This window comes from Triturus cristatus, chromosome 3_1 (genome assembly GCF_964204655.1).
Source record: "Triturus cristatus chromosome 3_1, aTriCri1.1, whole genome shotgun sequence".
NCBI classification, from domain to species: Eukaryota; Metazoa; Chordata; class Amphibia; order Caudata; family Salamandridae; genus Triturus; species Triturus cristatus.
Window position 1 is genome coordinate 654,991,693 of NC_140583.1, and position 22,328 is coordinate 655,014,020.

At 43.2% G+C, this 22,328-nt stretch overlaps 1 protein-coding gene across 4 annotated transcripts in view; it reads right to left on the reverse strand.

The window, feature by feature from the left end:
* Nucleotides 1–1,488: 1,488 nt before the first annotated feature.
* GOLM2 (golgi membrane protein 2) overlaps nucleotides 1,489–22,328 on the reverse strand; it is a 523,755-nt gene continuing 502,915 nt past the window's right edge. For all 4 annotated transcript variants that reach the window (XM_085644687.1, XM_085644686.1, XM_085644685.1 and 1 more), the window contains one exon: nucleotides 1,489–3,335. In XM_085644687.1, coding sequence (XP_085500813.1) covers nucleotides 3,265–3,335 — 71 coding nt within the window. In that variant the 3' untranslated portion in view covers nucleotides 1,489–3,264. The remainder of the gene's footprint in view (nucleotides 3,336–22,328) is intronic.

The window sequence follows — 22,328 nt, forward strand, 5'->3', positions numbered from 1 at the left end:
TTGCGTAATGGGAGCAAAGGAAGAGAAGGGATCATGATCGGTGGCAGGTTCTACACCACTGCAGACTCTGGATCTTGTCTCTGCGTTCCCTGCAAAGGATGAATATATATCTGCTACCTTAGTGGTGAAAAAGCTGGACAGAGCATTACAGAGGGACTGAGAGGGTTCGACCCCAGGTCCCGTAGAGGGGGTGGACAGAGTGGTGACCACTGAAAACAGCTCTCTAGCAGAGTTGCTGGCATTCTCGATTTGAGCCGAGAAAAAAGCACTTTTTCGGGCAATGATAGCCTTTTTGTATATTGTCAGGGCGTCTTTGTAGGAATGCTTGGCTATGGGGCAGTAAAATTTCCTCCAGCGCCTTTCTAAGTTCCTGCAATGTTGTCGGTGGAGCCTAAGCTCTTCGGTATACCAAACCGCCGAAGGGGATAATCTGTTAGGTCGCGTAAACTTCTCCGGCACCACCTGATCAGCAGCATTCCGAATCCAGTCTTGGAAGTCGGAGGCTGAGAAGACAGGATTGGCTATCCCCATAGGAAAGGATAGTGTCAGGATATCTGCCATCTGATGGATATCCGCATTTTTCCAAGCACGGGTCCCTAACCTAGTTCGTGGCCTGGAATGGGGAGAGTTAGCGTGCCGTGTATGGATCCCAAAAATAATGGCCCTGTGATCTGACCAGGTGAGAGGAAGAATATCCTGTACAAAGATGTCTGAGTTATTGGTAAACAGACCATCTAGTATGTGCCCCGCCTGGTGTGTAGTTCCCTTCACCAATTGTTGAAGTCCTAAGGTTAGGAGATCATCAGTGAGTTGAGTGGTTTCGTGGTTGCCCTGTTCTTCCAGAGGGAAGTTAAAATCTCCTAAGATCATTTTGAATCGGACCACTTGAATACAGAATACACAGACACATTCGTTAATATGTTCTTGCAGAGACCAAACTGTGATTTAAAGAGTTTCCACACACTGTCAGAATGTAACAGTAGATACCTTGTTACTTAATTATAGCAATTATTGCCCACTGTGGGCAGATTCTTTTAATTAACCAATGGACTAGAATACCACAGAGTAGCCCTTCCTGAGTAATCTGAGAAATGTTTAATGTCTAATTGCACTTATTGGATCAACATATACCCTCGGAAGTTAGGCACTGTCTGTTTACTTTTTAAAAGCTGCTCAGACTTTTGGCCTTATCATGAAGTAAGGAGGAAGGGTTGCTTGTGACTTAATAGAATATAGCCTCAGTTGAAATCCAGGACTTTCCTGCCCAGGCTCAGTAACAGAGCAGGACAAATTCCATACTCTTGCGGCTTAACTAAGCTTAAAGAGAATTTGCTGTGGCTTTAACCTACCTATAAACATTAAGTTGTGAGTAGATATGCGATTAGCAAAGCACATAAAGGAAGAATGTCTGTGTGATTAAGGATGTCATTTAAGAAGCAAATGTAGATGGTGCCTGGTATTATTAAAATAGTAAACCACATACTGAGATTATTTTATCATATTTTTCTTTATTAGAACCCAAAGTTACTATAGCTATACCCCGTCTGAAGAAATTAACCATGGAACAGATTAAGCTCAACAATGGGTTGTGGCACTTAATATAACAAATCAGACTTCCAAAATATGCTCTGTTTTTAGCATTGCACATCAATAAATAATGCTGGTGGGTAAAGAAAGATTAAGTTTGAAAGTTCGGAAATTTAAAACCCTTAACACAATTGTAGGTAAATGCATTGTGGAACATCTACCCATTCCCCCAAATTACTGACACTTTGCAACAACCCACCTCCCATCCCATAACAGATCCTTTGATACAAGACTGTCTTACCTTTTGCATGCATCATTAATCCTTAAAATTTAAAAATCTTCAATGTCACATTTGACACTACTTAAAAAAACATTAACAACCTTAAGAATAATGGGCAAAAGACATTTTAACTCCCCCACCACCATTATTTGTTTAACAGGTTATTCTTTACAAGGCGTACATACACCACCTTTTGTTTGCCTCTAAACCAGAACCATTTGATAAGAAACTAAACCATTTTGAAAAAAGGGCCCCAATAAATTGCCTATGTAAATCCACAATAAGCATATAATGGGGTGTGGACTGTTGATGACTGCATAATAAGAATTTTCAGCATTAACATTGTACACATATATACTCATTCACTAATGAACACTGTCAGCACCAGTGTCATAGCTGATGAATCTCAAGGGAATGGGACAATTTCAAGCAACACAGAATCCAAAAGTGCTTATAAATGTTTTCCATCCGCGGAAAGAATACAGAGATCCCTGCAGAGATTGTTTCTTATTTAGATGCACCACAAAATCCCATAGCCAGGAACACTGACCGTTTTCACAGTAGGTGTGGGGGTTTGGCACCAACACCCAAAGGACTCTATATGACAAGTCTGCCGCTTCCTTCATTTTCCAAAGTTTAGTGCAGGCTAGTTTGGTATTTCCGTTGGGCTTTTAGCCATATTCTCATTTGACATTGAACTACTAACTATAACAAATCCAAGAGTGAATCTTCAAAACAACAGTGCTCACACATAACCTCAAATAAGGACAATGTGGAAAGAATAGCAATTTATCTCTCCCCTGCCATTCTCCATTACTCCTGTCATATATATATAAACACACATACACAGACAAACACACACATATATTATGGGCCAAATAAAATTCAGGGAATCCAAAGTGTGTAATCCATCCCAAACATTCCCATTCCACCGTTTGGAGTATTGTCAGCCCACAGCTTCAGAGTCTAGAGTGAATGTATATCCAATGATCCTCTATCCAGAGTGACTACTGATTTTAGTCTCCAGCCTGATGTGACTGCAGATCCTTAGCGCTGCAGTCCGGAGGATCGGCATCACCACTGCTTCCCATGTTGGGCTTTTTAGATCAAAGATCTGACATGAAACCACTGATAGGATTTCAAAAGTTGATTCTGTTTTTCATAAACTTCCTTGGCTCATTTTTGTCAGGTACATTCTTCCACCACTAACGTCGACGCATGTTTAACATAAAAAAAGAAGTTTAAGTCTATTGAGCAAAACAGAGCCCAGAACATTGTTTCTTCACAGCTGCCATTTGTATCTCAAGGCAAACAGAAGTAAAACTTTTTCTGACTGGCTTCTCCCAGATGTCCCAAAATGGACTTTCTGATCAACGCCGGAATGAGACATTAACCACTTGCAGCACTTAAAGGTCTCGTCTTGCCAACTTGCAGGATTTTCATGTTACCTTCCTCACTCACAAGACATCTTTCACACTGTCCTTTCTGTAGTCTGCAGGATCTTCCTGAGCATCTCTCTCTTCATCATCTATCAATGAAAAACAAGTCATGTGTGTGATAATAGTAACAGTGACAATTTAGGCAGGGCATTCAAACACTCGATAGCAAATTTTTCAAATAGGACAGATCACTTTCAAAGCCATATCAATAAACATTTATACTTGATTTTAACTAGTGTGTGATGGCTAAGAAAAAGGTGTGGAACAGACATCAGGTGCTGTTATGTGAGTTTTTAGATTCTGAAATCTTGTCTATTGTAAATGTGGATTGAGTGTCCTACAATTCAGTCTCCTACCAAATAAAAAAGAAGGAGAAGTTAACATAAAATAAGGTAGTTCAAATGATTTCTCTAGGGACACCATGTTGTACACACCAGTGTAGTAAAACTGACAAAAACATGATCTGGACTGTGTGGAAGGTCATGATCCACAGAAAACATCAACCGGGCATATTCCTTCTGTAACCCTATAAGGGGGGGGGGGGTGAATGGATCAATGCTAATTACTTTTGTGTGGGAAAGGGCACTACTTTTCAACCCTACTGTGGGGCGTTTAATCTTTGCTAATATCTACTCCTGTATGAAAATCCAACTAGAGAATATATGTTCCTTAAAAGCCCCTAATGTGGGATGCGGTCTGCTTATAATCCCCTTCAGTGGTCCACATCGTCCTTATGAGCTCAGTCTACATAGCATATCTTTCTTCAAAGCTCGGGCCAAGTTTTTTTTTTTTTACTTTAGATGAGGGACGCTTTGTTGCTCACTCATTCTCTCCCAGCTTTGGAAGTCCTCTGCTTCTTGTCGGGGACGTAAAACAAACCCGCACAGGTGATGCAATAGTCAACAGTTTACTCTTATCTATGTCTAGAACTTGTTCTATACTTTGTTGCATTTGTATGACATTCTCCTTACGAGCCCCTACTGACAGCTTCTCATACAGGTCAAATACTCATGCTTTTTCAAAGGCGTCTCTTCCCTACACTTCAGTCTGGGATAAGATGTCTTTGATTGGGACAAAAAATACTACATCCCAAAAAGGTTCATAAGGTTTTCAGGCATTTTAATGCCAATGTAACTGTATGCATCATACACTTTAGAGCTAACACTCAACTTAACAGATTAACTAGACCCTGAACCATAAGCGTTCTATGGCAGAGTTTGCCTCAAGGGCTGTTCTGATTTTGGGAGTGGAGCAGTCTGAACATACTGTATTTGCATCATTTACACCATAAAGCAGCAGCTGGGACTGTGCGATCCCTGCCTCGCCAAGTCTGAAATCGCTGTGCTCCCATATGTAAATGACTTAATAAATGTGAAACACTGCTAAACATTTAAGAAGGGAGCAGAAAAAGGTCAACATAGTATTGGAATGAGTGCAGACAAAATGCCTTGAACAAGCCACTTATTTCTGCTGCCATGTTGGACCGGCTGCCAGGAACTCACACCAGAGAAGGCAGAACTGGTTCTGGCTGGGCACAGACACTCTCTGCCTAAGAGATCAAAGGATTTTGGGATATACATATTGGGGCTCAACCCCTGAACTTTAGAACTCTTTTGGGCCAAGAAGACTGCCAAGATGAAGAGCAGGAGAAGCTATGAGGAGGGACTACCACGTTGCTGTGTGCTTTGCTGTGTTGGCCTGCAGTGGCTGCTTCTGTCTTGGGCAGTGAAAGGACTGGACTGAACTTTCTGAAATCTACTTTGTGAGTCTCTCCAAGGGCTTGAGGTAGAGCTTGCTCCCTGTTCAAGAAGTCTCAGGAACAGCAAAGACTTCAATCTCTTCTGCCCTCAGCACTGGGGACTGTGTGTTTTGTGCTGCAACAGAAGAAAAGCAACCCGACGAGGTCTACGACGCCGACTCCGTGTCCTGAATGCACCGCAGAGGGCACAACCACAATGCCGCACCGCGACCCTGGTCTCACCGACGATGCCTGCTGACACCGCCACCGAGCCGCTGCTCGCACCGCGACCTGTGGGCATCGTACTCCGCAACGCCTCGCTTCACGACGATGCCTTGGTATTATTCCCGACGACACCTCTCCATGCCGAAATCGACGACGCTGCTTACACTGTGGTTCGAGGGCACCGCTCGTAAAGTTACACGACGCACCGCTCTCGTCCCGCACCGCAGCCTTGGCCTACCAACGCTGGCACCATCGACTCCAGTTCGTCAGCCGACGACAGCGCTTCAGCAATAACGATGCCGCTACTGCTTGCACTGTGACCTGCCAACACCGCAACAAGCACCGCCTTCACATCGCACAGCGACCCTGGTCTCACCGACGACGCCATCTGATGCTGCCACCGAGCCGCTGCTCGCACCGCGACCGGAGGGCACCGCACGCCGCACCGCTGTCCTTCACACCGCAGCACCCGACACCTGCCGACGCCAGTGCTCCTGACTCCAACAGAGAGGAGATCGATCTGCAACCCGTGTGACATCGAGGGCCCCGACGATTCCTGCATCAACCTCCGGAACCAACACCTGCGGACGTCGTACTTTCGGAAGCTCATCGAGAGGTCGCTGATGCCCTGCATTTCTACAAGGTACTGTTTGAGGGTCTTACCGACACCGTAGCTGGCCCGCAACACTGCGGTCAGCCAGAACTGTTTGGATCTGTTTGCTCATGACGCCGTGATAGCCCGGGACGGAGCTATCGACATCAAGGAACCATTTTTCAAGCATATTTTGATAACCAGAGATTTTTAAGTACTGTATTGTGGATTTTTATCGGTTTTGGTCTTTTCTTAAGTATATACAAATATTGGATATTTTCTTAAACTGGTGTGGTGTCCTTTTGTAGTGCTTACACTGTATTACTGTTAGTTATGTGCAAATGCTTTACACACTGCCTCTAAGATAAGCCTGACTGCTCATGCCAGGCTACCAAGGGGGTGAGCAGGGTTATTTTAGGAGTGTAACACTCTTATCCTGACTAGAGCGGTGGTTTCTGCCTGGCTTTGGCACATGCCCTAGCCTACCAAAAATCCCATTTCTAACATTGGTTGTCAGCGGTGAGGATAGGACTTGCGTTTGCACTTGACTTACAGTGATTGGTGCGCACTACTACCATATCGCAGACCATTATGTGCCACATACTGGTTCTTTTTCTTTTTGGCCTATTTTTGATCTTGCCAGTTTGAACTTGCTACTTCATCATGCCTGAATCAAGAGCATCATCTGTTGCATCCCTGGTAATTTACTTTGAGGAGGATAGGTTGGAATCCTAAAATGTTAGGGAATTGAAATCAATTTTCAAAAACCTTAAAGTCCAAGTCAGAGGCTTCATGAGGAAGGAGGAGCTACAAAAGGCGCTAAGGGCCTGGGTAGCAGCCAGACGTGCCAGCGAGCAGTCTGGTGAGATCAGTGGAGAGGCGGAGGAGCCTATTCCTAGGGTGGATGGGCTTTTGGGAGGGGGGGAACCCTCCAGGCCAGGCAGCAGTGGCCTGTCTCCAGGACAGCTGGAGGACAGGCGGGAAGCAAGGAGAGTTGCAGTAGAACTGGAGCTTAAGTTAGCCATGGAGGAGAAACGGAAGATGTTAGAGCATGAGTTCAGGATAAAGGAGCTGGGTAAGAGGAGTAGAGCCAGCTCAGATGGTGGCAGCAACCCGTCAAGACAGGATTGTGCACATCCCTAAGAATGTAGGCCAAGAATTCAAGAAGGGGGATGACATACAAAGGTGGTTTCAGAGTTACGAGGCAGCGATACACAAGAATGGGGACCCTGAGAAGAATTGGGGAGCAGGATTGTGGCCTCTCTTCCCAAAAGAAGCAAGGGATACTTTAATAGCTTTGGGTAAGGGGTATCACCTCATCTATACAGACATGAAGGACGCCCTTCTCACTAAGTATGGTCTCACTCCTGAAAAGTACAGGGATCAGTTCAGGTCCAGTAAGAAGTCCGATGCCAACACTTGGTTGGAATGTGTAGATATGTTTTGCAGGTCACTGGATGGCTGGGTGAAAGGCAGGAATGTGACAGATTTTCAGGGGCTCTACAATTTGATTGCATGGGAGCACTTGTCCAGTCTATGTTGTGCCGATCTGCACCAGCACCTAGTTGATAGTAAGCTGACTGACCCCAGGAAGCTTGCTATGGAGGCGGACTGCTGTGCGAGTACCAGGATCCACAGGAAAGCATATGGGAGAGACTAAGCCAAAGGTATCCCTAGTATCACTGATGAAACCACAGAATACCAAAAACCTATTCACTAGCCAACACGCGAAGAACACATCCGTGTAATATCTAGTTGTCACCCGTTTATCTGTCAATGCGCTCAATGTCACCGTTTCCTAACCAACTTTCCCATCTTGGCAGCTGTCTCATGCAGCACAACTGGTTAAAAGGTTCTATGCAGAATGGAAGGGAGGTATAGCAGAGGTTTCCAACATGATCTATTTACCTGGTAATCTGGGTCCCTGGTTTTTGTTTTTATCTGATCTGTTACATCAGTAACTACCCTTAACCACCACACTATTCTTTCTGAAAAGGACATTTCCTACAATAAAACAGCGAAGAGTCCCAGAATAATGGCCCACCTTTCACTGTATCCTTGTAATTACAATCATAACCACACATCTTCAACCGTAAGGAAACAAGTAATGCCAGTGATTCACGGAGAGCACCAAAACCACATACTAAATAGAAAGAGGAAGGGAGGGAAGGAAGCCATAAACTTCTGACAAGAAGGGGTAAGAGAGCATGAATTGCTGAGAAGGGAACACAGAGCCTTGCGGGAACTGTATATGAAGCAAACTGTATAAGAGAAACAGAACGAGAACATGCCCGTAGAGTACAGAACAAGCAACAGAAATATTCAGATAGAAATGCGAGAAAGTGGCAAAGAGGAAAGGAGAAAGCATGGAGTGAAGAGAAAAAAAATCTAGAAGGGAGATTGTGAACCACTGAAGTAAGCAGATGTATCAGCCCCTTATAAACTGGAAGTGACTTGCTCAGTGGCGAGTGGAAACAGCGCTTTTTAAAGTACACTTTCCCTCTGAGCCCAGTCTTCATCAGCATGTACCTACACCGTGCTGGCTCAAGAGTAGTAAACTGCACGTTTAAAAAAAAAAGACACATATGCATCAGCTTGTAATAACGACACCGTTAGGGCAGCATGCAGGGGTTGCAAACATAGGCACACAGCATGCAGTGCGACTAACACAGCAAGCAGGACATACATGAAGGGAGACTGCAGCATGGTACAACATGTACTGGGCCACCACCAAGTCACCTTCAACAAGAAGTCTTTGCAAAATCTGAGGAGAATCAATTCCCATGGGACAGAAAGGGGCCAACCACTTACTTGCAACAGGGAAGGATTCTTCGTGTGGGTGCGATTTTTGCAGACTACTTAAGTGTGTTTCCCTTCCTACTATTAATATTCACGAAGCATACTTGTCGAAATGGGCAAGCCTGCTCTCTCCTTAGAATACAAAACTTACTGCAATAGATTACCAGACAAATCGAAATAGAGGAACGCTGATCTCCTGTGCCTTACAAGTGCATACAGAAGCACTAGGTCACCGACACAGAAACGAGGCTGGCATATATCTTCTCCGTATTCATACATTACCTTACTTTTCACTTCAGTTAACTGCATCCTTGTGGAGCACGGAGCTTATTTGTTTCCGTCTCCGACTATCTGCAGCTGGGACTTGCATTCTGTGATAACAACTATGTGGTTACGATTACATTGTAATTACCACTGGTGTAATAATAATTTTGGCACTGTGACAAATCTGCACATGGGAGTAAGGTAAAAAAAAAAAACCTCTACTTTTTTTTCTTTTAAGTCCCTTAGGAATAACTGTTGTATGCATGCTACAGCAAAACAAAACAAGCATTTGCAATACAATAGGTCTCGCATTTACGCGAGTTTGAGCTATTGACATTGCAAATAACAATACCTTTTATTTTTGTTTTCGTTTTTAAAATATAAATAAAGGGCTTTGTCATTTACAATGCCAATAGCTTAAACTCGCATTAATGCGAGACCTATTGCATTGCAAATGCTTGTTAATTCTGAGCTGCAGAATGAAAGGACAATGGAAAGTATTTCATGACTGTATTAAGCTTCTGAAATGTAGAGCAGTATACAACTTTTGAAGGAAAATGGGAAAAAAAATGTTAAGGTTCAGTCCCTAGAAGTATATATGTATATCAATATTTAGCAAAATATAAAAATGTAGAAAAAAGATAACATAAAATAGAAATTATCCAGGGCTGGTTGCTCCGTGGACTAATACATCCATTGTAGGGACCCGTGTTTGACTTAATGGAACCTAGTGCAAATCCTGGCACATCCATCCACTCAGCCTTTCATCTTCTGAGGTTGAAAAGACGAGTGCCACAGAGTCGGGAAACAATAAATATCAGTTATTCAGCACTGTGGTGCTCTTGCTCTTCGGGGCGAAAACACACTTTCTAAATACACGTTCTGTTCTGCTCATCCAAAGTGAAACTTTGTATTATGCTTGTAGAGCGTCATTCTGGTGGTACATATGAACACTTGTAAATCATTTAGTCCGAAGCTCCCAGTGATATTGTAGGGTAAATAATGAAAAATGATCCGAACTGTGAGAAGGATCTGGCTGCCACAAATGATTCTCTGTAATTTGTACCTATATACACTGCATGGTCTGGTCATACAGTGTGGTCCTTACCATGGCTGGGGCCTGATGAAGAAAGCAAGCAATAATAAACGCAAAGCGTTCCATAAACACCGGTAAAACACTTTTTCAGTTGTTTTTTATGGCACTAAAATGAGTAACCACTGAAAACCACTGTTTTTTTGAGGTATTGAAATCACTGGAAAACACTGAAAAAACACTACCAGAATTTACCAAAAATCGAAACTGAAAACAGGAAAGGCTACATATAATAAAAGGGAAGGTTTGGGCCTGGCAAGTGGGTGCACTTGCCAGGTCGAAATGGCAGATTAAAACTGAACACACAGACACTGCAGTGGTTGGTCCAAGACATGTTTGCAGGGCTACTCAAGTGGGAGGCACAATCAGTGCTGCAGGCCCACTAGTAGCTCCTAATTTACAGGTCCTGGGCACACCTTGTGCACTTTACTAGGGACTTACTAGTAAATCAAATATGCCAATCATGGATAAAACAATCACCAGTACAATTTACAGAGGAAACACTTGCACTTTAGCACTGGTAGGAAAGTGGTAAAGTGCCCAGGGTCCTAAAACCAGCAAAAACGAAATACAGCACACAGTAAAAAAAAAAACAGATCAGAATCCAAAAGACTGGGGAAATCACGCCAAAGATGCTAGGTCTAACACCCTCTTAAAGGCGTTTCCCTCTTTCTATATGCGCTGCAAAATGAGACACACGTGGAAAGAGGAGATAACAAGGACTTCTCGTTATATCTCGATAAATCTGAAAATGTGCCAAAAAGCCATGGGGAGATGAATGGGGACGTCCATGCTCCTCTCATGGAACTCCTTCCCAAAGTAAGGCAAGTCAAGTCAGTCAATACTTTGTATTTACTAGACCACGCAAAGCCACGCAATGTGGTTTTGTATGGTTTAGTACATAAAAACGATTTTTGGTTGGGACAGCAACACAAAACTGATGCAACCCCTACTCAAAGTCTTAGTACATCTGATCCTCTGAATACAGAGTGCACGAAAGAGCGATAAGTAAAATCAAGCACTCTGTCCGGCTTACCTGCAGAGGATCAGATTTACAGGGAAAGGTCACCTCGATGTCCCTCCCACCCCATGAAAACGACCAACATCCCACATACTATACTACACCACAAAAGTACTGCTTCTCCTTGTCGGCTTTTATTTATTTGACATAGTAAGGTCAAGAAAGGGCTATTAAAAACAAGAAGGTGTGCTAAGAGTAAAATATGCGTTTCAATGCCCCGATGCAATGGATTGCTGCAACTGTTAAATTTATTGCGGGGTGGGAGTTTGTTTGAAGAAGATAATTTACAGTCGGTGCAAGAAGAATATGACATCACCGCTAGCTAGCCTTACAGTGTCAGGAATGGTCTGGTGGAAGATGCGCAGAGATACAAAGTTCCTCTTGAATCTGATTCTCCGTGTTATATGCGAATTTTAACTGATGAACAGTGATAACATTTCTACACGGCATTATATCCATATGTAAACAGTCAGGCGTCCCCACGTCACTCTCTCCAATGGAAAATACTGATGCACTCGGGCTGCAGCGGGGAATCCCTGACGCCATACTTTGACTTGCAAGTGGCGTACACTGCCATCTAGCTGTGGAAAATATAATACCACTGATGAAACCACAGGATTTAGTTGGAAAGTAAAAGATAAATCGCCTGCAACAAAATGGGAGTAGTATATTTTGGAAAAAGCTATTCTTCCCCCTATAAACTCATTTTGCCTCATGCGTAAAAAGAAAAAAACGTGTTTAACACTTTTTATAGACATTATACTGCATATAATATATGTCACTATATTTTCTTGTAATCCAAAAAGGCCCTAATGTCCCATTCAGAATTATGCTTTTCCTCTTGATGATGCTAATAACAATAACAAGTGTAATAATAATCTTCAGTATCACTTCAGGAATTCATATCGGAAATATTCTTCACTGCATACTTGCAAAGTAGTTGGCGTGACTTAACGCCGCTTCAAAGCACCGGAGAGTGTGATCATCTTATTAATGCTACTACTAATAATAATAATAACAATCATAACTTTCTGCAAGCTGCTGCCCTCTTTCCGAAGAGTGCTCCTTCCTGCTTTCTGCCGAAGGCAACAGATTGCAGGTTCCCTTAAATAATTTCGAGATACTGTTCTATTTCCATTCGGTGAACTGCGATTGCCGCAGTTGAATAAAGTGCGTGATCCGCCCCCAGCTAGCTTTCGGAATACAATCTGATTCTGGAGGAATGCGCAGTAATTGTGTTTGGAGAACACAAAGAGCTTTCCGCGAATGCGTTTGCCTCTTGCCGAGGTCCTGACAGTTTTACCGTCCGTGACCGAGTGACGTCTGCGCCTCGCGTGACTCAGGTAGCCTGCTGCTTGACCCTTGATAGCCCCTGGATTGGAGCTCCCTTCAGGCAGCGAGGTTCCGAGTCACACCTCTCCAGTCACGATGCCCCTCGGGCAATCGCCGTGCTCCCCCATCCCCCGAGGAAAGCGCAAGATTTTGGATAGAAACTTGTAGACTCCCCAGACGTGTTTGTTCTGAAACGTGTACGCGCATAATTCACAGATCTCTTGCTACTCCTGGCTAGTATCCTTACAGACGTTCGGCATACTAGGATCAAAGCTACCTCAGCGAGTGACAAAAATAGAGAGCTGACTGTCCGAGAGCATCTTAGTCAGATGAAAATTAAATATTCATAGTGTCATCTCTGTGTGAGGCTCTACGTTTCTGTGATGGCTGTAGAAATACCAAGCAAGTCTTTCTGATTGGTGTATAGAAACATACTTTGATTGGATTAACAGACTAAGGTTGCTTGGAGACAGTTACAGAAGATTCATAAATCTTATGTTGCTTTTTGAGGGCCAATCACAAAATGCCAGGGAGGGACGGATACTTTCATGTAGTTAGAAATCCCTACGTTTTCGCGTGCCCGATGCTGTGTCTGGAATATTTTATAGCTAGAAGAAAAACAGGAGACTGCTGTGCGTGCTGCTGCGAGACTGTCTGTTCTCGAACAGCTCTGCATTCATTTCAATTCGTCTCTCCTCCCTGTCAATTCTGAAGCACAAAATCAATCAAGAGGTGCGGAATAGATCATGTACCAGGATTAATAATGCGAGCAGGGTTGATTTACACACCAGAACAGGTCTGTTTTATGGGATGGGTATCCATGGAGAGCAGCGAGTATAATACTCAGCCTTTACTTCAGCAGCGCGTCCCCTCATTGAGATATGGCCAGAGCGCTGAACGGAAAGAACGTTCACGCGCGGAAGAAGGGCATGGAGGGGCGGGATTGGGAAGCACAAAGCACGTGTGTTACTAGCTATAACAAGCACTGAAAGACAAGCGCGGCCCCACGGCTGTGAAAGTTAAAGTCCATCTACAGCGTTTACCTTACGGGAGCAAGCAGCTGCGGGCGCTATAATTGCAAACAGATGGCGCCGCTGCTCGCTCCCGCAAGGTAAACGCCGTATATGCACGACGGCTCATTGGAAACTGTGCAGTACATGCACGAGTTTCCACAAAAGCCCGGAGTGATTCCAAGTTGTCACTCCAAAGCAGCGCTTGTGCGCTGCGTAGGCAAGACCTAAAAAACCGAGCAGAACCATGCAAGTGGAATAGGCCATTTTGTGCAATCAGTTCAGTAGTTTTCAAGTTGAGTTATAAAAATGTGTCAGCTTGACTTCAAAGGTTTAATTTGATGGGTATCTCAGTGGTGTATACTTGAATTATGCTCTGCTCCAGATCCAAGGAAAATTTAAGGATAAAACATTTTTTAAATATTCAAAACCCGATTGACTGAGGGAGCTTTTTCTCCCCTTGGCCACTGCAGGATCTGTGACTCATTCAGGAATCCAAGAAACCTGAATGGCTGTCACTACAGAAACATTTTTGTACCAACCAACATTATGGTCCGACTTGACAGTGCAGCTGTTGCCAAACTTTTATGTGCGAATTACTAGAGATGGGCTTTGGCTCCACCCACATTTTGGGAGCCAGGAGTATATGTTGTGATTGGGCAGAGGTTGTGTGCTTTCACAAAAATGTGCTGCCCTCTCAAAGCAGCTGTGATCATTTTGTTTATTTACCAGGTACCTGATCTTAAACATTGCAATGATATTAAAGTCTCTTAAATAACAAGATAATTTATGTTGTTTTTCTCTGGCAGCAGCACAGAAGCAAGGAGGGCAGTTATTAACCTACATGGATTTTTAGGTCTGGTTTGACACTAACTGTCACCTGGCCTTATAACCTACACCAGAATAATTCTATAGTTCTTTGCTACTATTCAAAGACATATCCATTCCAATGCTATTTACTTGTAATGCTTCATATTACAATACAACCTTCATATTACCTTCATATTGCCATACAACACTTTTTTAAAGCCAGGCCTATTGGCATTGCCAATAATTGTTTTCTAAATGCGAGCGCTTACTATTTGCAAATCTTTGTTTTGTTAAACAAATTACTGGAGCTAATTAGAGTTTCCCTGAGCACCCCTCATCCCCATAGTGGACTAGGGAAGAAGCAGCCCCCAAACTAGTGGAAAACACCCAAGAAAAAAACAAGATTCGTTTTATTCCGAGCCACATTTATGTACATTAGAATTTAGCTTTTCTCAATAAGCTGAGGGAAGTTGAGCAGTCATCACACATGAGTAAGCTGGCCCACAAACGGGGAAAAAGGGCTGAGGGGCAGAGTTAAAATAATAAGGACCCACAACTTGGCCAAAGAGACATCCAAAAATGCTTTGCAGACAACCACTTTCCAATAATGAAGAGTTTCTAAAAACAAAGTCTACCTCCATCTGCCCTGGCCAACCCAGGAACTGAGAGAGATGGGGGTTCAAATGCTCCCAGGCATGGAAAATAGCTAAAGGCAGCAGCCCCGGCTCCGGTTTAACACTACCTGAGCTGACCCAGTTGGGGAAACCTATATATTCCCCATTCCCTCCCGCCCACAAACTTGCTGCTGAATTAACACAACACATGGTGCCATTTACAAAAGTTCTCAAGACTCAGATGTCAATATCTTCAGTTGTCAACACTTTCTGAATGCTTCGATGCCTAAGGTCCTTAATATTATTATAAATGGAACTGATGATGAGGGATGCCTGTTGAACAGCACTGGTAGCTCATCAAGTATTCAGTGTTGACACTAAACAAGAAAGGAAGGCAGCCAAGGAATTCAATGCCGCACTGCCTGAAGTAGTCACTACGATAGACAAAAAACGTTGCCCACCTCAATGGTCAGCTGCACATTGTACATACATTAAGCATGTTTTTATACCAAACGTAGAGAGGCAACAGAAACAATTATGGATGACCACATTCAACACTGAACGGATGCTCTTGGGTCTTGGTTATTTATGTAGTATTTTTCTTTATTGTGTATTTCCAAGATAACTCACACAACGCGTTTCACCTTCCAGAAACTTTATCGGGGAGCGAGATCTGAACCACTGGGAAACACAAGGGTCTTCTTGACGTAGGATAAGCAGTATCAGAGCCTAAACACATGTTTCAATATTCAGTCTTGATGAAACTTTAGCTCATTCAGGGGCCAACATTTGTGTCTTCTAATTATGGCATGTGCGACGTGAGTCCAAGTAGATAAATCATACCTCAATCCCGTAGTTCACGATCACAAATCACTTCTAAATGGTACTGTCTAGGATGTGTTCCTCTAAAACCAGCACTCGTAAGAGGAACAGCTATAGCCGCCCCATTTCCAAGGCTCTTTGCGTCCTGTTAGGTCCGTGTATGGCACCAGAGGCTCACTTCCAGTCTTCCATTTGCGGAAGACAGGCAGTGGGAAGACCTCATTTAACATCACAAATGTCTTCAATTACATCACTGCTGACATCACACAGCTTGAATGCAACTCAGACGAATAAGTTAGAAAATAAAAATATAATTTCTGCAATAAGTATTTCTTTATCAGTATTGTACATTGTTGCGCCGTTTTTTGTTTTTGCCAGAGACACGCGTTATTCTAATAAGACTAGTTGTGTTTCACTGTACGCATTTTTGAAAGATCACGAGTATGAGTACAAAGACGTACCATTATTTATTTCTAGTTTGTGAATGGTGTTTGTTTTTTGAAGACAGAGTTGGTTAACAACAAAGTAGATAGTTAAGATACTGGCTGACTGGCACTGTAAAACCAGGATGATTTTGACAGCATCAGTGTGGATGATGGCATCTGGTTTGCATGGCAGGCTTTGATGATATACCCAGCCACCAAGATAAAGTTTCATCAGGACCTAATAATGAATCACATGTGTTTTTAGACTCCGAAGCTGCTTCTCCTACATCAAGAAGACCCTTGTGTTTCCCAGTGATTCAGATCTCTTGCCCTGATAAAGCCTTTGTAAGGTGAAACGCATTGGCTGCATTACCTTGGAAATACACAAGGAAAATTTCAACATCAATACCCAAGACCCACGAGCATCTGTTCGAAGTTGAAAGTATTTAGTGTCCCACCATACAAAATGGTGGAGCTTCTTATTGAGCCAGAGAGGCTAGAATAACGGTGAAGGTGTCCCACTATATTAACAGGGGGTACTCCATGCCACCAGATGTCATCTAGGATTGCCAAAAATCAAAAGTAAGGGAGACACAATCACAACATGGCCGTGAATTTTCTTCACTGTCATTATTCAGCTGCAATTCAGTGGTGAAGGAGAACGGAGCAGCTGACCGCAATTCCTGCCTTTTCCTTTCTGCTCTAAGCACGTTTGCTGTTTCCCCGCAACCTGCACAACGCTTTCGGTAACCAGGCATATGCCTTACCGACGCATATGCATGGTTAAGGCAGTCGGCATTCTGGCTGTCTGAAAGGATGGGCAGTGAGAGGAACCAGAAGGAAGGTCCGGGACACAGCTTGCTAAGTTGGGCTGGGGCCAGTGAGAGTTTGAGGTAGGTTTTAGGGCTCATGCTGGGGCTGGGGTCAGGGTAGTTTATAGGTCTGGGGCAGAGTTTTAAGGCTGGGGGTGGGGCAGTCTTCAGTGCAGGGGCAGTTTTTAGGGCTCAGGAAGGGGGGCTCGGGTCGTGGTAGTCTTTTTGGGCTAGAGGGCCAGGTTTTAGGGTGCAGGGTAGGGGGTTGGGGTAGTTAATAGGGCTGGGGGATTATAAAGCAGGAGGGCTGGGTTTTAGGACTCAGAGGCGGGGGGCTGCGGTGGTATCTTTAGCACACACATACCTTTACCAAACACGCCTTCACAACGAAAATCGTTGTAAAGGCATGTGTCGTACATTTGCGGCTTTGATAAAGACCGCATGGTTAAGGCATGTGTGGTTTAGGCATGCATGAATCTGCCATACAACCGTCTAGTTCATTACAGTCTGGCGCCTTTGACTATTTGTTTCAGTTTCTATTGATGAGCTTGACTGGAAGGGGCAATTCCTCTCCTGTTGGGAGTAAATATACTCAGAGAAGCCTAGTATCCAAGAAAAAAATGTAATAATAATGAAATAAAAACCTAAAACAATGCTTTGCGAGGGCTGGTATCTTTGCATGGCAATATGAAAAAAAAAGAGCAATGGAGAAGGCAGTGAAGATGAAACACTTTGTAATGCCTGCCATTCTCGATGAGCAAAAAATAAATAAACAACAAAATGAAACCAGCACTGGCAACGCCATCAGGTCTGGGCTGGCTGCCATTTATTGGCCTACTCACTGTTTGCAAATGCTTTTTGTAAAACTTACAAGGGGACTACTTTTGGCGTGTAAGTGCACATTGTGCAAGAACAGGATGTCATCACTCAGAGAGTTAAGCCAATGGCTGTAATGAGCAACCCATATGCTACTTGCTATGTGCTGTGCGGCACAAACCAATGGATGAAAAGAGCTGGCTGAAAGCTCCTACAAGATGTATTTTATAGATATTATTTTATTTAAACCAAAAGGTCTTGGATAATTCCAGACTTTAAAAGGTACAACACAAAAATGGGCCAGTAGCGCAGGGTACTTCTAGCTGCACCTGTGAAGCTGCAGCGGTATCTCTAGTGACAGCCAGATATACAAATGTTCTGTTGTAGACTCAACACGTGTCACTCCACTCTTGCTGCTGACTCCAGTAAAACAGGCCATTTCTACCAGTCACCGTGATGTCAGAAGAAGGTTGCAGGTTGTTAAAAGATGCCCATGTTTCCTCAACAATCTTGTGCTGACTCCATATCAAAGTCTACACATTTTCTCAATTAATACATCGATTATTTTTCAAAATGCAGGGTTTTTAAAATTATTTGACCAAGTCCATGTACAACACCCACAACCGACTGTGCACAGTCAAGACCACATCCAGACACAGAGTGGGCACTGGGACTCGGGTTAGGATGTAGCTGAAATGACACAACCTACACTCAGAGGATGTTCTGCACTGCTGAAAACTGTTCACAGTGGGGTCTGTGGACACTTGGGATAGTAGGTCTGGAGGCTGGGTACACGGCATGGCTAAAGATCACATCCTGTGCCCAGTCCCCAATATGCACAGATGAAAGCTGTGCAGTGGGTTCGTTGGACACAGCTGCGTGGTGCAGGCATCAAGTATCCAAGTCACACAGCTGAAGGTCATGCAAATTGCTGTAAAAGAGGCAAAGGGTTTGGGTGTATGCCCTGTGCACCAGAGGCGCAACTAGAGCAAAATTTCAGGGGGGTGGGGGGGGGGGGGGGGGGGTGGTCTATGAAAAAATGTCGGGGGGGCCTGAATCTTTAAGCAATAGGCAGAGTGGAGCTGCAGGGGCTCTTAGAAGGGGTGAAACAACAGAGAGGCCTCATTAACATGCAAATGGTCTTTTAAAGACCTGTGAAGTGTCTGTGTGTGCGCCCGGGAAGCTGTCTCATCCTGGGCTGCCACACACGACGGGGGGGACTGAAGCCCTTTGAGTCCAATGGGTGTTGCGCGCCTGCTGTGCGCACACATAGCCAGAGCCAAAGTGGATCTTTGGTTTGCCAAGGAGCTAAAGTATCATCATTGCAGAACTCAAACAATTCCCTGAAAATAGTTTGCTAAATGGAAGTTAGGGTTAAGTACTTGAATAAAATTATATTTTTTTAAAACAAATAATTTGGACATTTAGTAGTTAGCACATTTGGACTGATGCCCTGGGTAAACTTGACTTCATTCTTGGTGTAACCTTAAGTAGATCTCCATTACTAGCCCTTTTTCATCTAATCCCACCCTCAGAGAAGTTGCCTAAAGTCAAGAGACTTCAGTTATGCTGCGGCTGTCTAGTTGCTAAGAAGCCAACATACTTTGAAGCCAAGACTAAAGCCTTTCCTTGTAGGCTGGACAGAGGAACTCTTCCAACTTTGTAGATCTAAGATTTTGATGCTTGGTAAAACTGATAAATCCGAGTATAAAAAGGATATTTGTAGTAATTTTCTGCAAATGTAAAACAACGTTACTAAATTGTCTTTTGTCTCTCTTCCTAGTTCCTCTCATCAACGTATTTACTGTTTAAATATTTAAATGTTTGGTTTCACTATATATGTATACTATGCCTTATTTTTATCGTGTTGCCAATTTACATGTCGAATTTTTTGAGCTAGACACTTCGTTCAAGAGGTTTATGCTTTGTAATCAATCCTTTATTGAGTCATCAAATGGTATAGGCTATGTACACATAATGATCTTTTTGTCATAAAAACAAATATAAAACAGAAATTCCTCAAAAACTTAGTTGCAGGGATGACTCAACAATGCACTTCTAATGACTTCCTTTAGCATCACAAATGACTTCACTGCTGACATCACACAACTTTAATGCCACTTAGTCGAATAAGTTTAAAAATATGATTTCTGCAACAAGTATTTCTTTTTCATAATTGTACATTGTTGCGCTGTTTTATTTTTTGCCAGAGACATGCGTTATTTTACTAGGACTAGTTGTGTTTCACTGTGCACATTTTTGAAAGGTCATGTGTATGGAGTATGAATACAAAGAGGTACCATTATTTATTTCTAGTTTGTGAACAGTGTTTATTTTTTTATTTTGGAGCTGGTTAACACGAAAGCATATAGGTACGATACTGGCTGATTGGCACTCTGAAACCAGGATGATTTTGACAGCATCAGTGTGGATGATGGCATCTGGTTTGCATGGCGATCTCTGATGATATAATCAGCCACCAAGATCAAGTTCTCAACTCCAGCCTCCAATGTTGCATGGGCATTGCAAGAGATGCAAAGTGCAGATCCAACAGAATTTGCTACTCTGTCAAACAGAAGAGAATTTGGTTGTACATAAGAGAATAATTCTAATTCATGTCAAGAAGCGGGCCTGCCGTATCGACTTTATTTGTTTAGGATGGCCTGCAATTCTTCGCTATTAAGGTATACCCAATGGAGGTTTTGGTCTAGGGAAGAGTTTTTATAATTTCACTTTTTTACAGTTTTAATGCTTAAAGACGTCTTGGATTGTATTAAATAATACCATCCTTTACATATTACTCAGTATCTTTTCAACATATTTTAATTGAAGGCAGTCTTTTTTTAATTGTAAAAACGTTTGCACACGAGATAGAGGTGCTATGTTCCCAAGCGCCAGAAACACTTGTTTCACTCTAATTGGGTTGTCATGAGTAGAGTACATTGAATCTTTAACTAGTTGGCAGAGAGAGCACGAACATCAGACAAAAGATCTAGCCAAACTGTCTTCTGGATAAAGAGTAACCAAATAGTGTCTGATTGAGAGCCTGCATCCAATACATAATGCTATTTGAAACAAGTAGCCCACGAGGCAACCCTTGAGCTGAAAACAAAATGTATTTGTGGCTAATAAGATATTGACATCAACTTGAACCAGAAATCAAATATGCATTTACTTAAAGAAGTAGCTTTATAGCTAGCTGCAGCAGACTACAGCAGCCATGTAATGCCTGCTTCACCATTATTGACCCCAGCTGAGGGCTAGTAAAATACTCTGTGCCCCTCTTTTACAACTCCTGCAGTCCATGCACGGCCCCAGCAAGTGAAAACCCCGGCTGTAAAGAGCTGTGGAAAAGGAAGAATGAACGCTTTCCTGCCCTTTGCCCTTTCCTCGACTCTACTAAACTGCTTGGTTCTCATTTGGCAAGGAAGAGGCATAGGAAGGACCTGTAAAGCTTCCTTCCCTCTCTTTTGCTGACGCTCCGGCTTCACCTATGACACAGACAGTGGGAAACACGGAAGCAGAGGGAAGACTTCTTTTCCATTGCCTAGTGGACCTGTCTTTCTCATTGGATTACAGAGCACCAAATTCGCTCATCCCCTGGGAGAGGCATGGGATGTGGTGCAGGGGTTTAAAATGTTGAAGCCAGTGGGCTTCCACAGTCTTTATACTTTCTGTCACTTCACTGTCTTCAATGAACACGCAATATTCCAACGTAACAATTAATATAATAGAACTTAAGAAAGCGCTAGCGGTTAGCCCAAACTAGTTCAGAGAAAGAAGTCACATTTCTCCTTACTGAAGACTCGTGGGATAGAAACTAATTAAGCTCAAAGGTTTTAAGTGAAGATGATGAAGTGGCTTTAGCTTGTCTTCACTTTTCCTCACTCTTACACCCCCACCCCCAAAGCTCAAATAGTTGTTGCTGCACTGAGATAGGAGCCTGGCAGTGCCAGGCAAGCTGATGGCTTTAATTTTTTAAGTGTCTGTATTACTAGTGGAATGTAAACACTGGACAAGCTGAAATAACGAAGTTGGCTGTAGAATGACTTGCCTTGGATTTTTCCAAAGAGGAGTCTGCCTTCTCCCTTCAGCTTCTCGCCAACAAACGGCCTTCACATCATCCAATGGTGCTCATTCTGGCATGCTTTTTCAAGACCACACAGGAATCCATGGATCTAGCAATGGCATCAGCTGTATTCAAGCCTGTCTGCATTGCTTTGTGTTCTTTCTTCTTTTTCACACTTTATGCAACTTTAAGATATTCAGCGAGTGTCTCAGCTTGTTCTCCTGGAAACTCCATTCTGAATGTCAAGTGCAGAAGCTTATTGAACCACGGAGCCCTCAGTCTAAGTCAATGCTATCAGTGTTGACATGTGTCTATCCAGAATGTGGCCTGAAACTGGAGCAGGCCATTTCGTTGGTGTAATAAACTACTGTTCTTTTTAGTGAGAGGAGCAAATGAGCATTCCTCTACTCTACAGAATGCTACTGATGATAGGAAAACTAACTCCTATCCCTTGGCTGTGTCTCTCTCAAGGTCTATTATCTGGGTCATAATACTGAATGTTTCAATGCTGAATAAAACAACTTCCTCAATGTCGCCTTCCTTGACATCGAATGCTATGACAGTGGGCATGCAGACACCCTTGGATACTTTGATGCTGTGTGCCTTTCTTGAAATGAGTGAGCCCATAGTGGTCTGACAG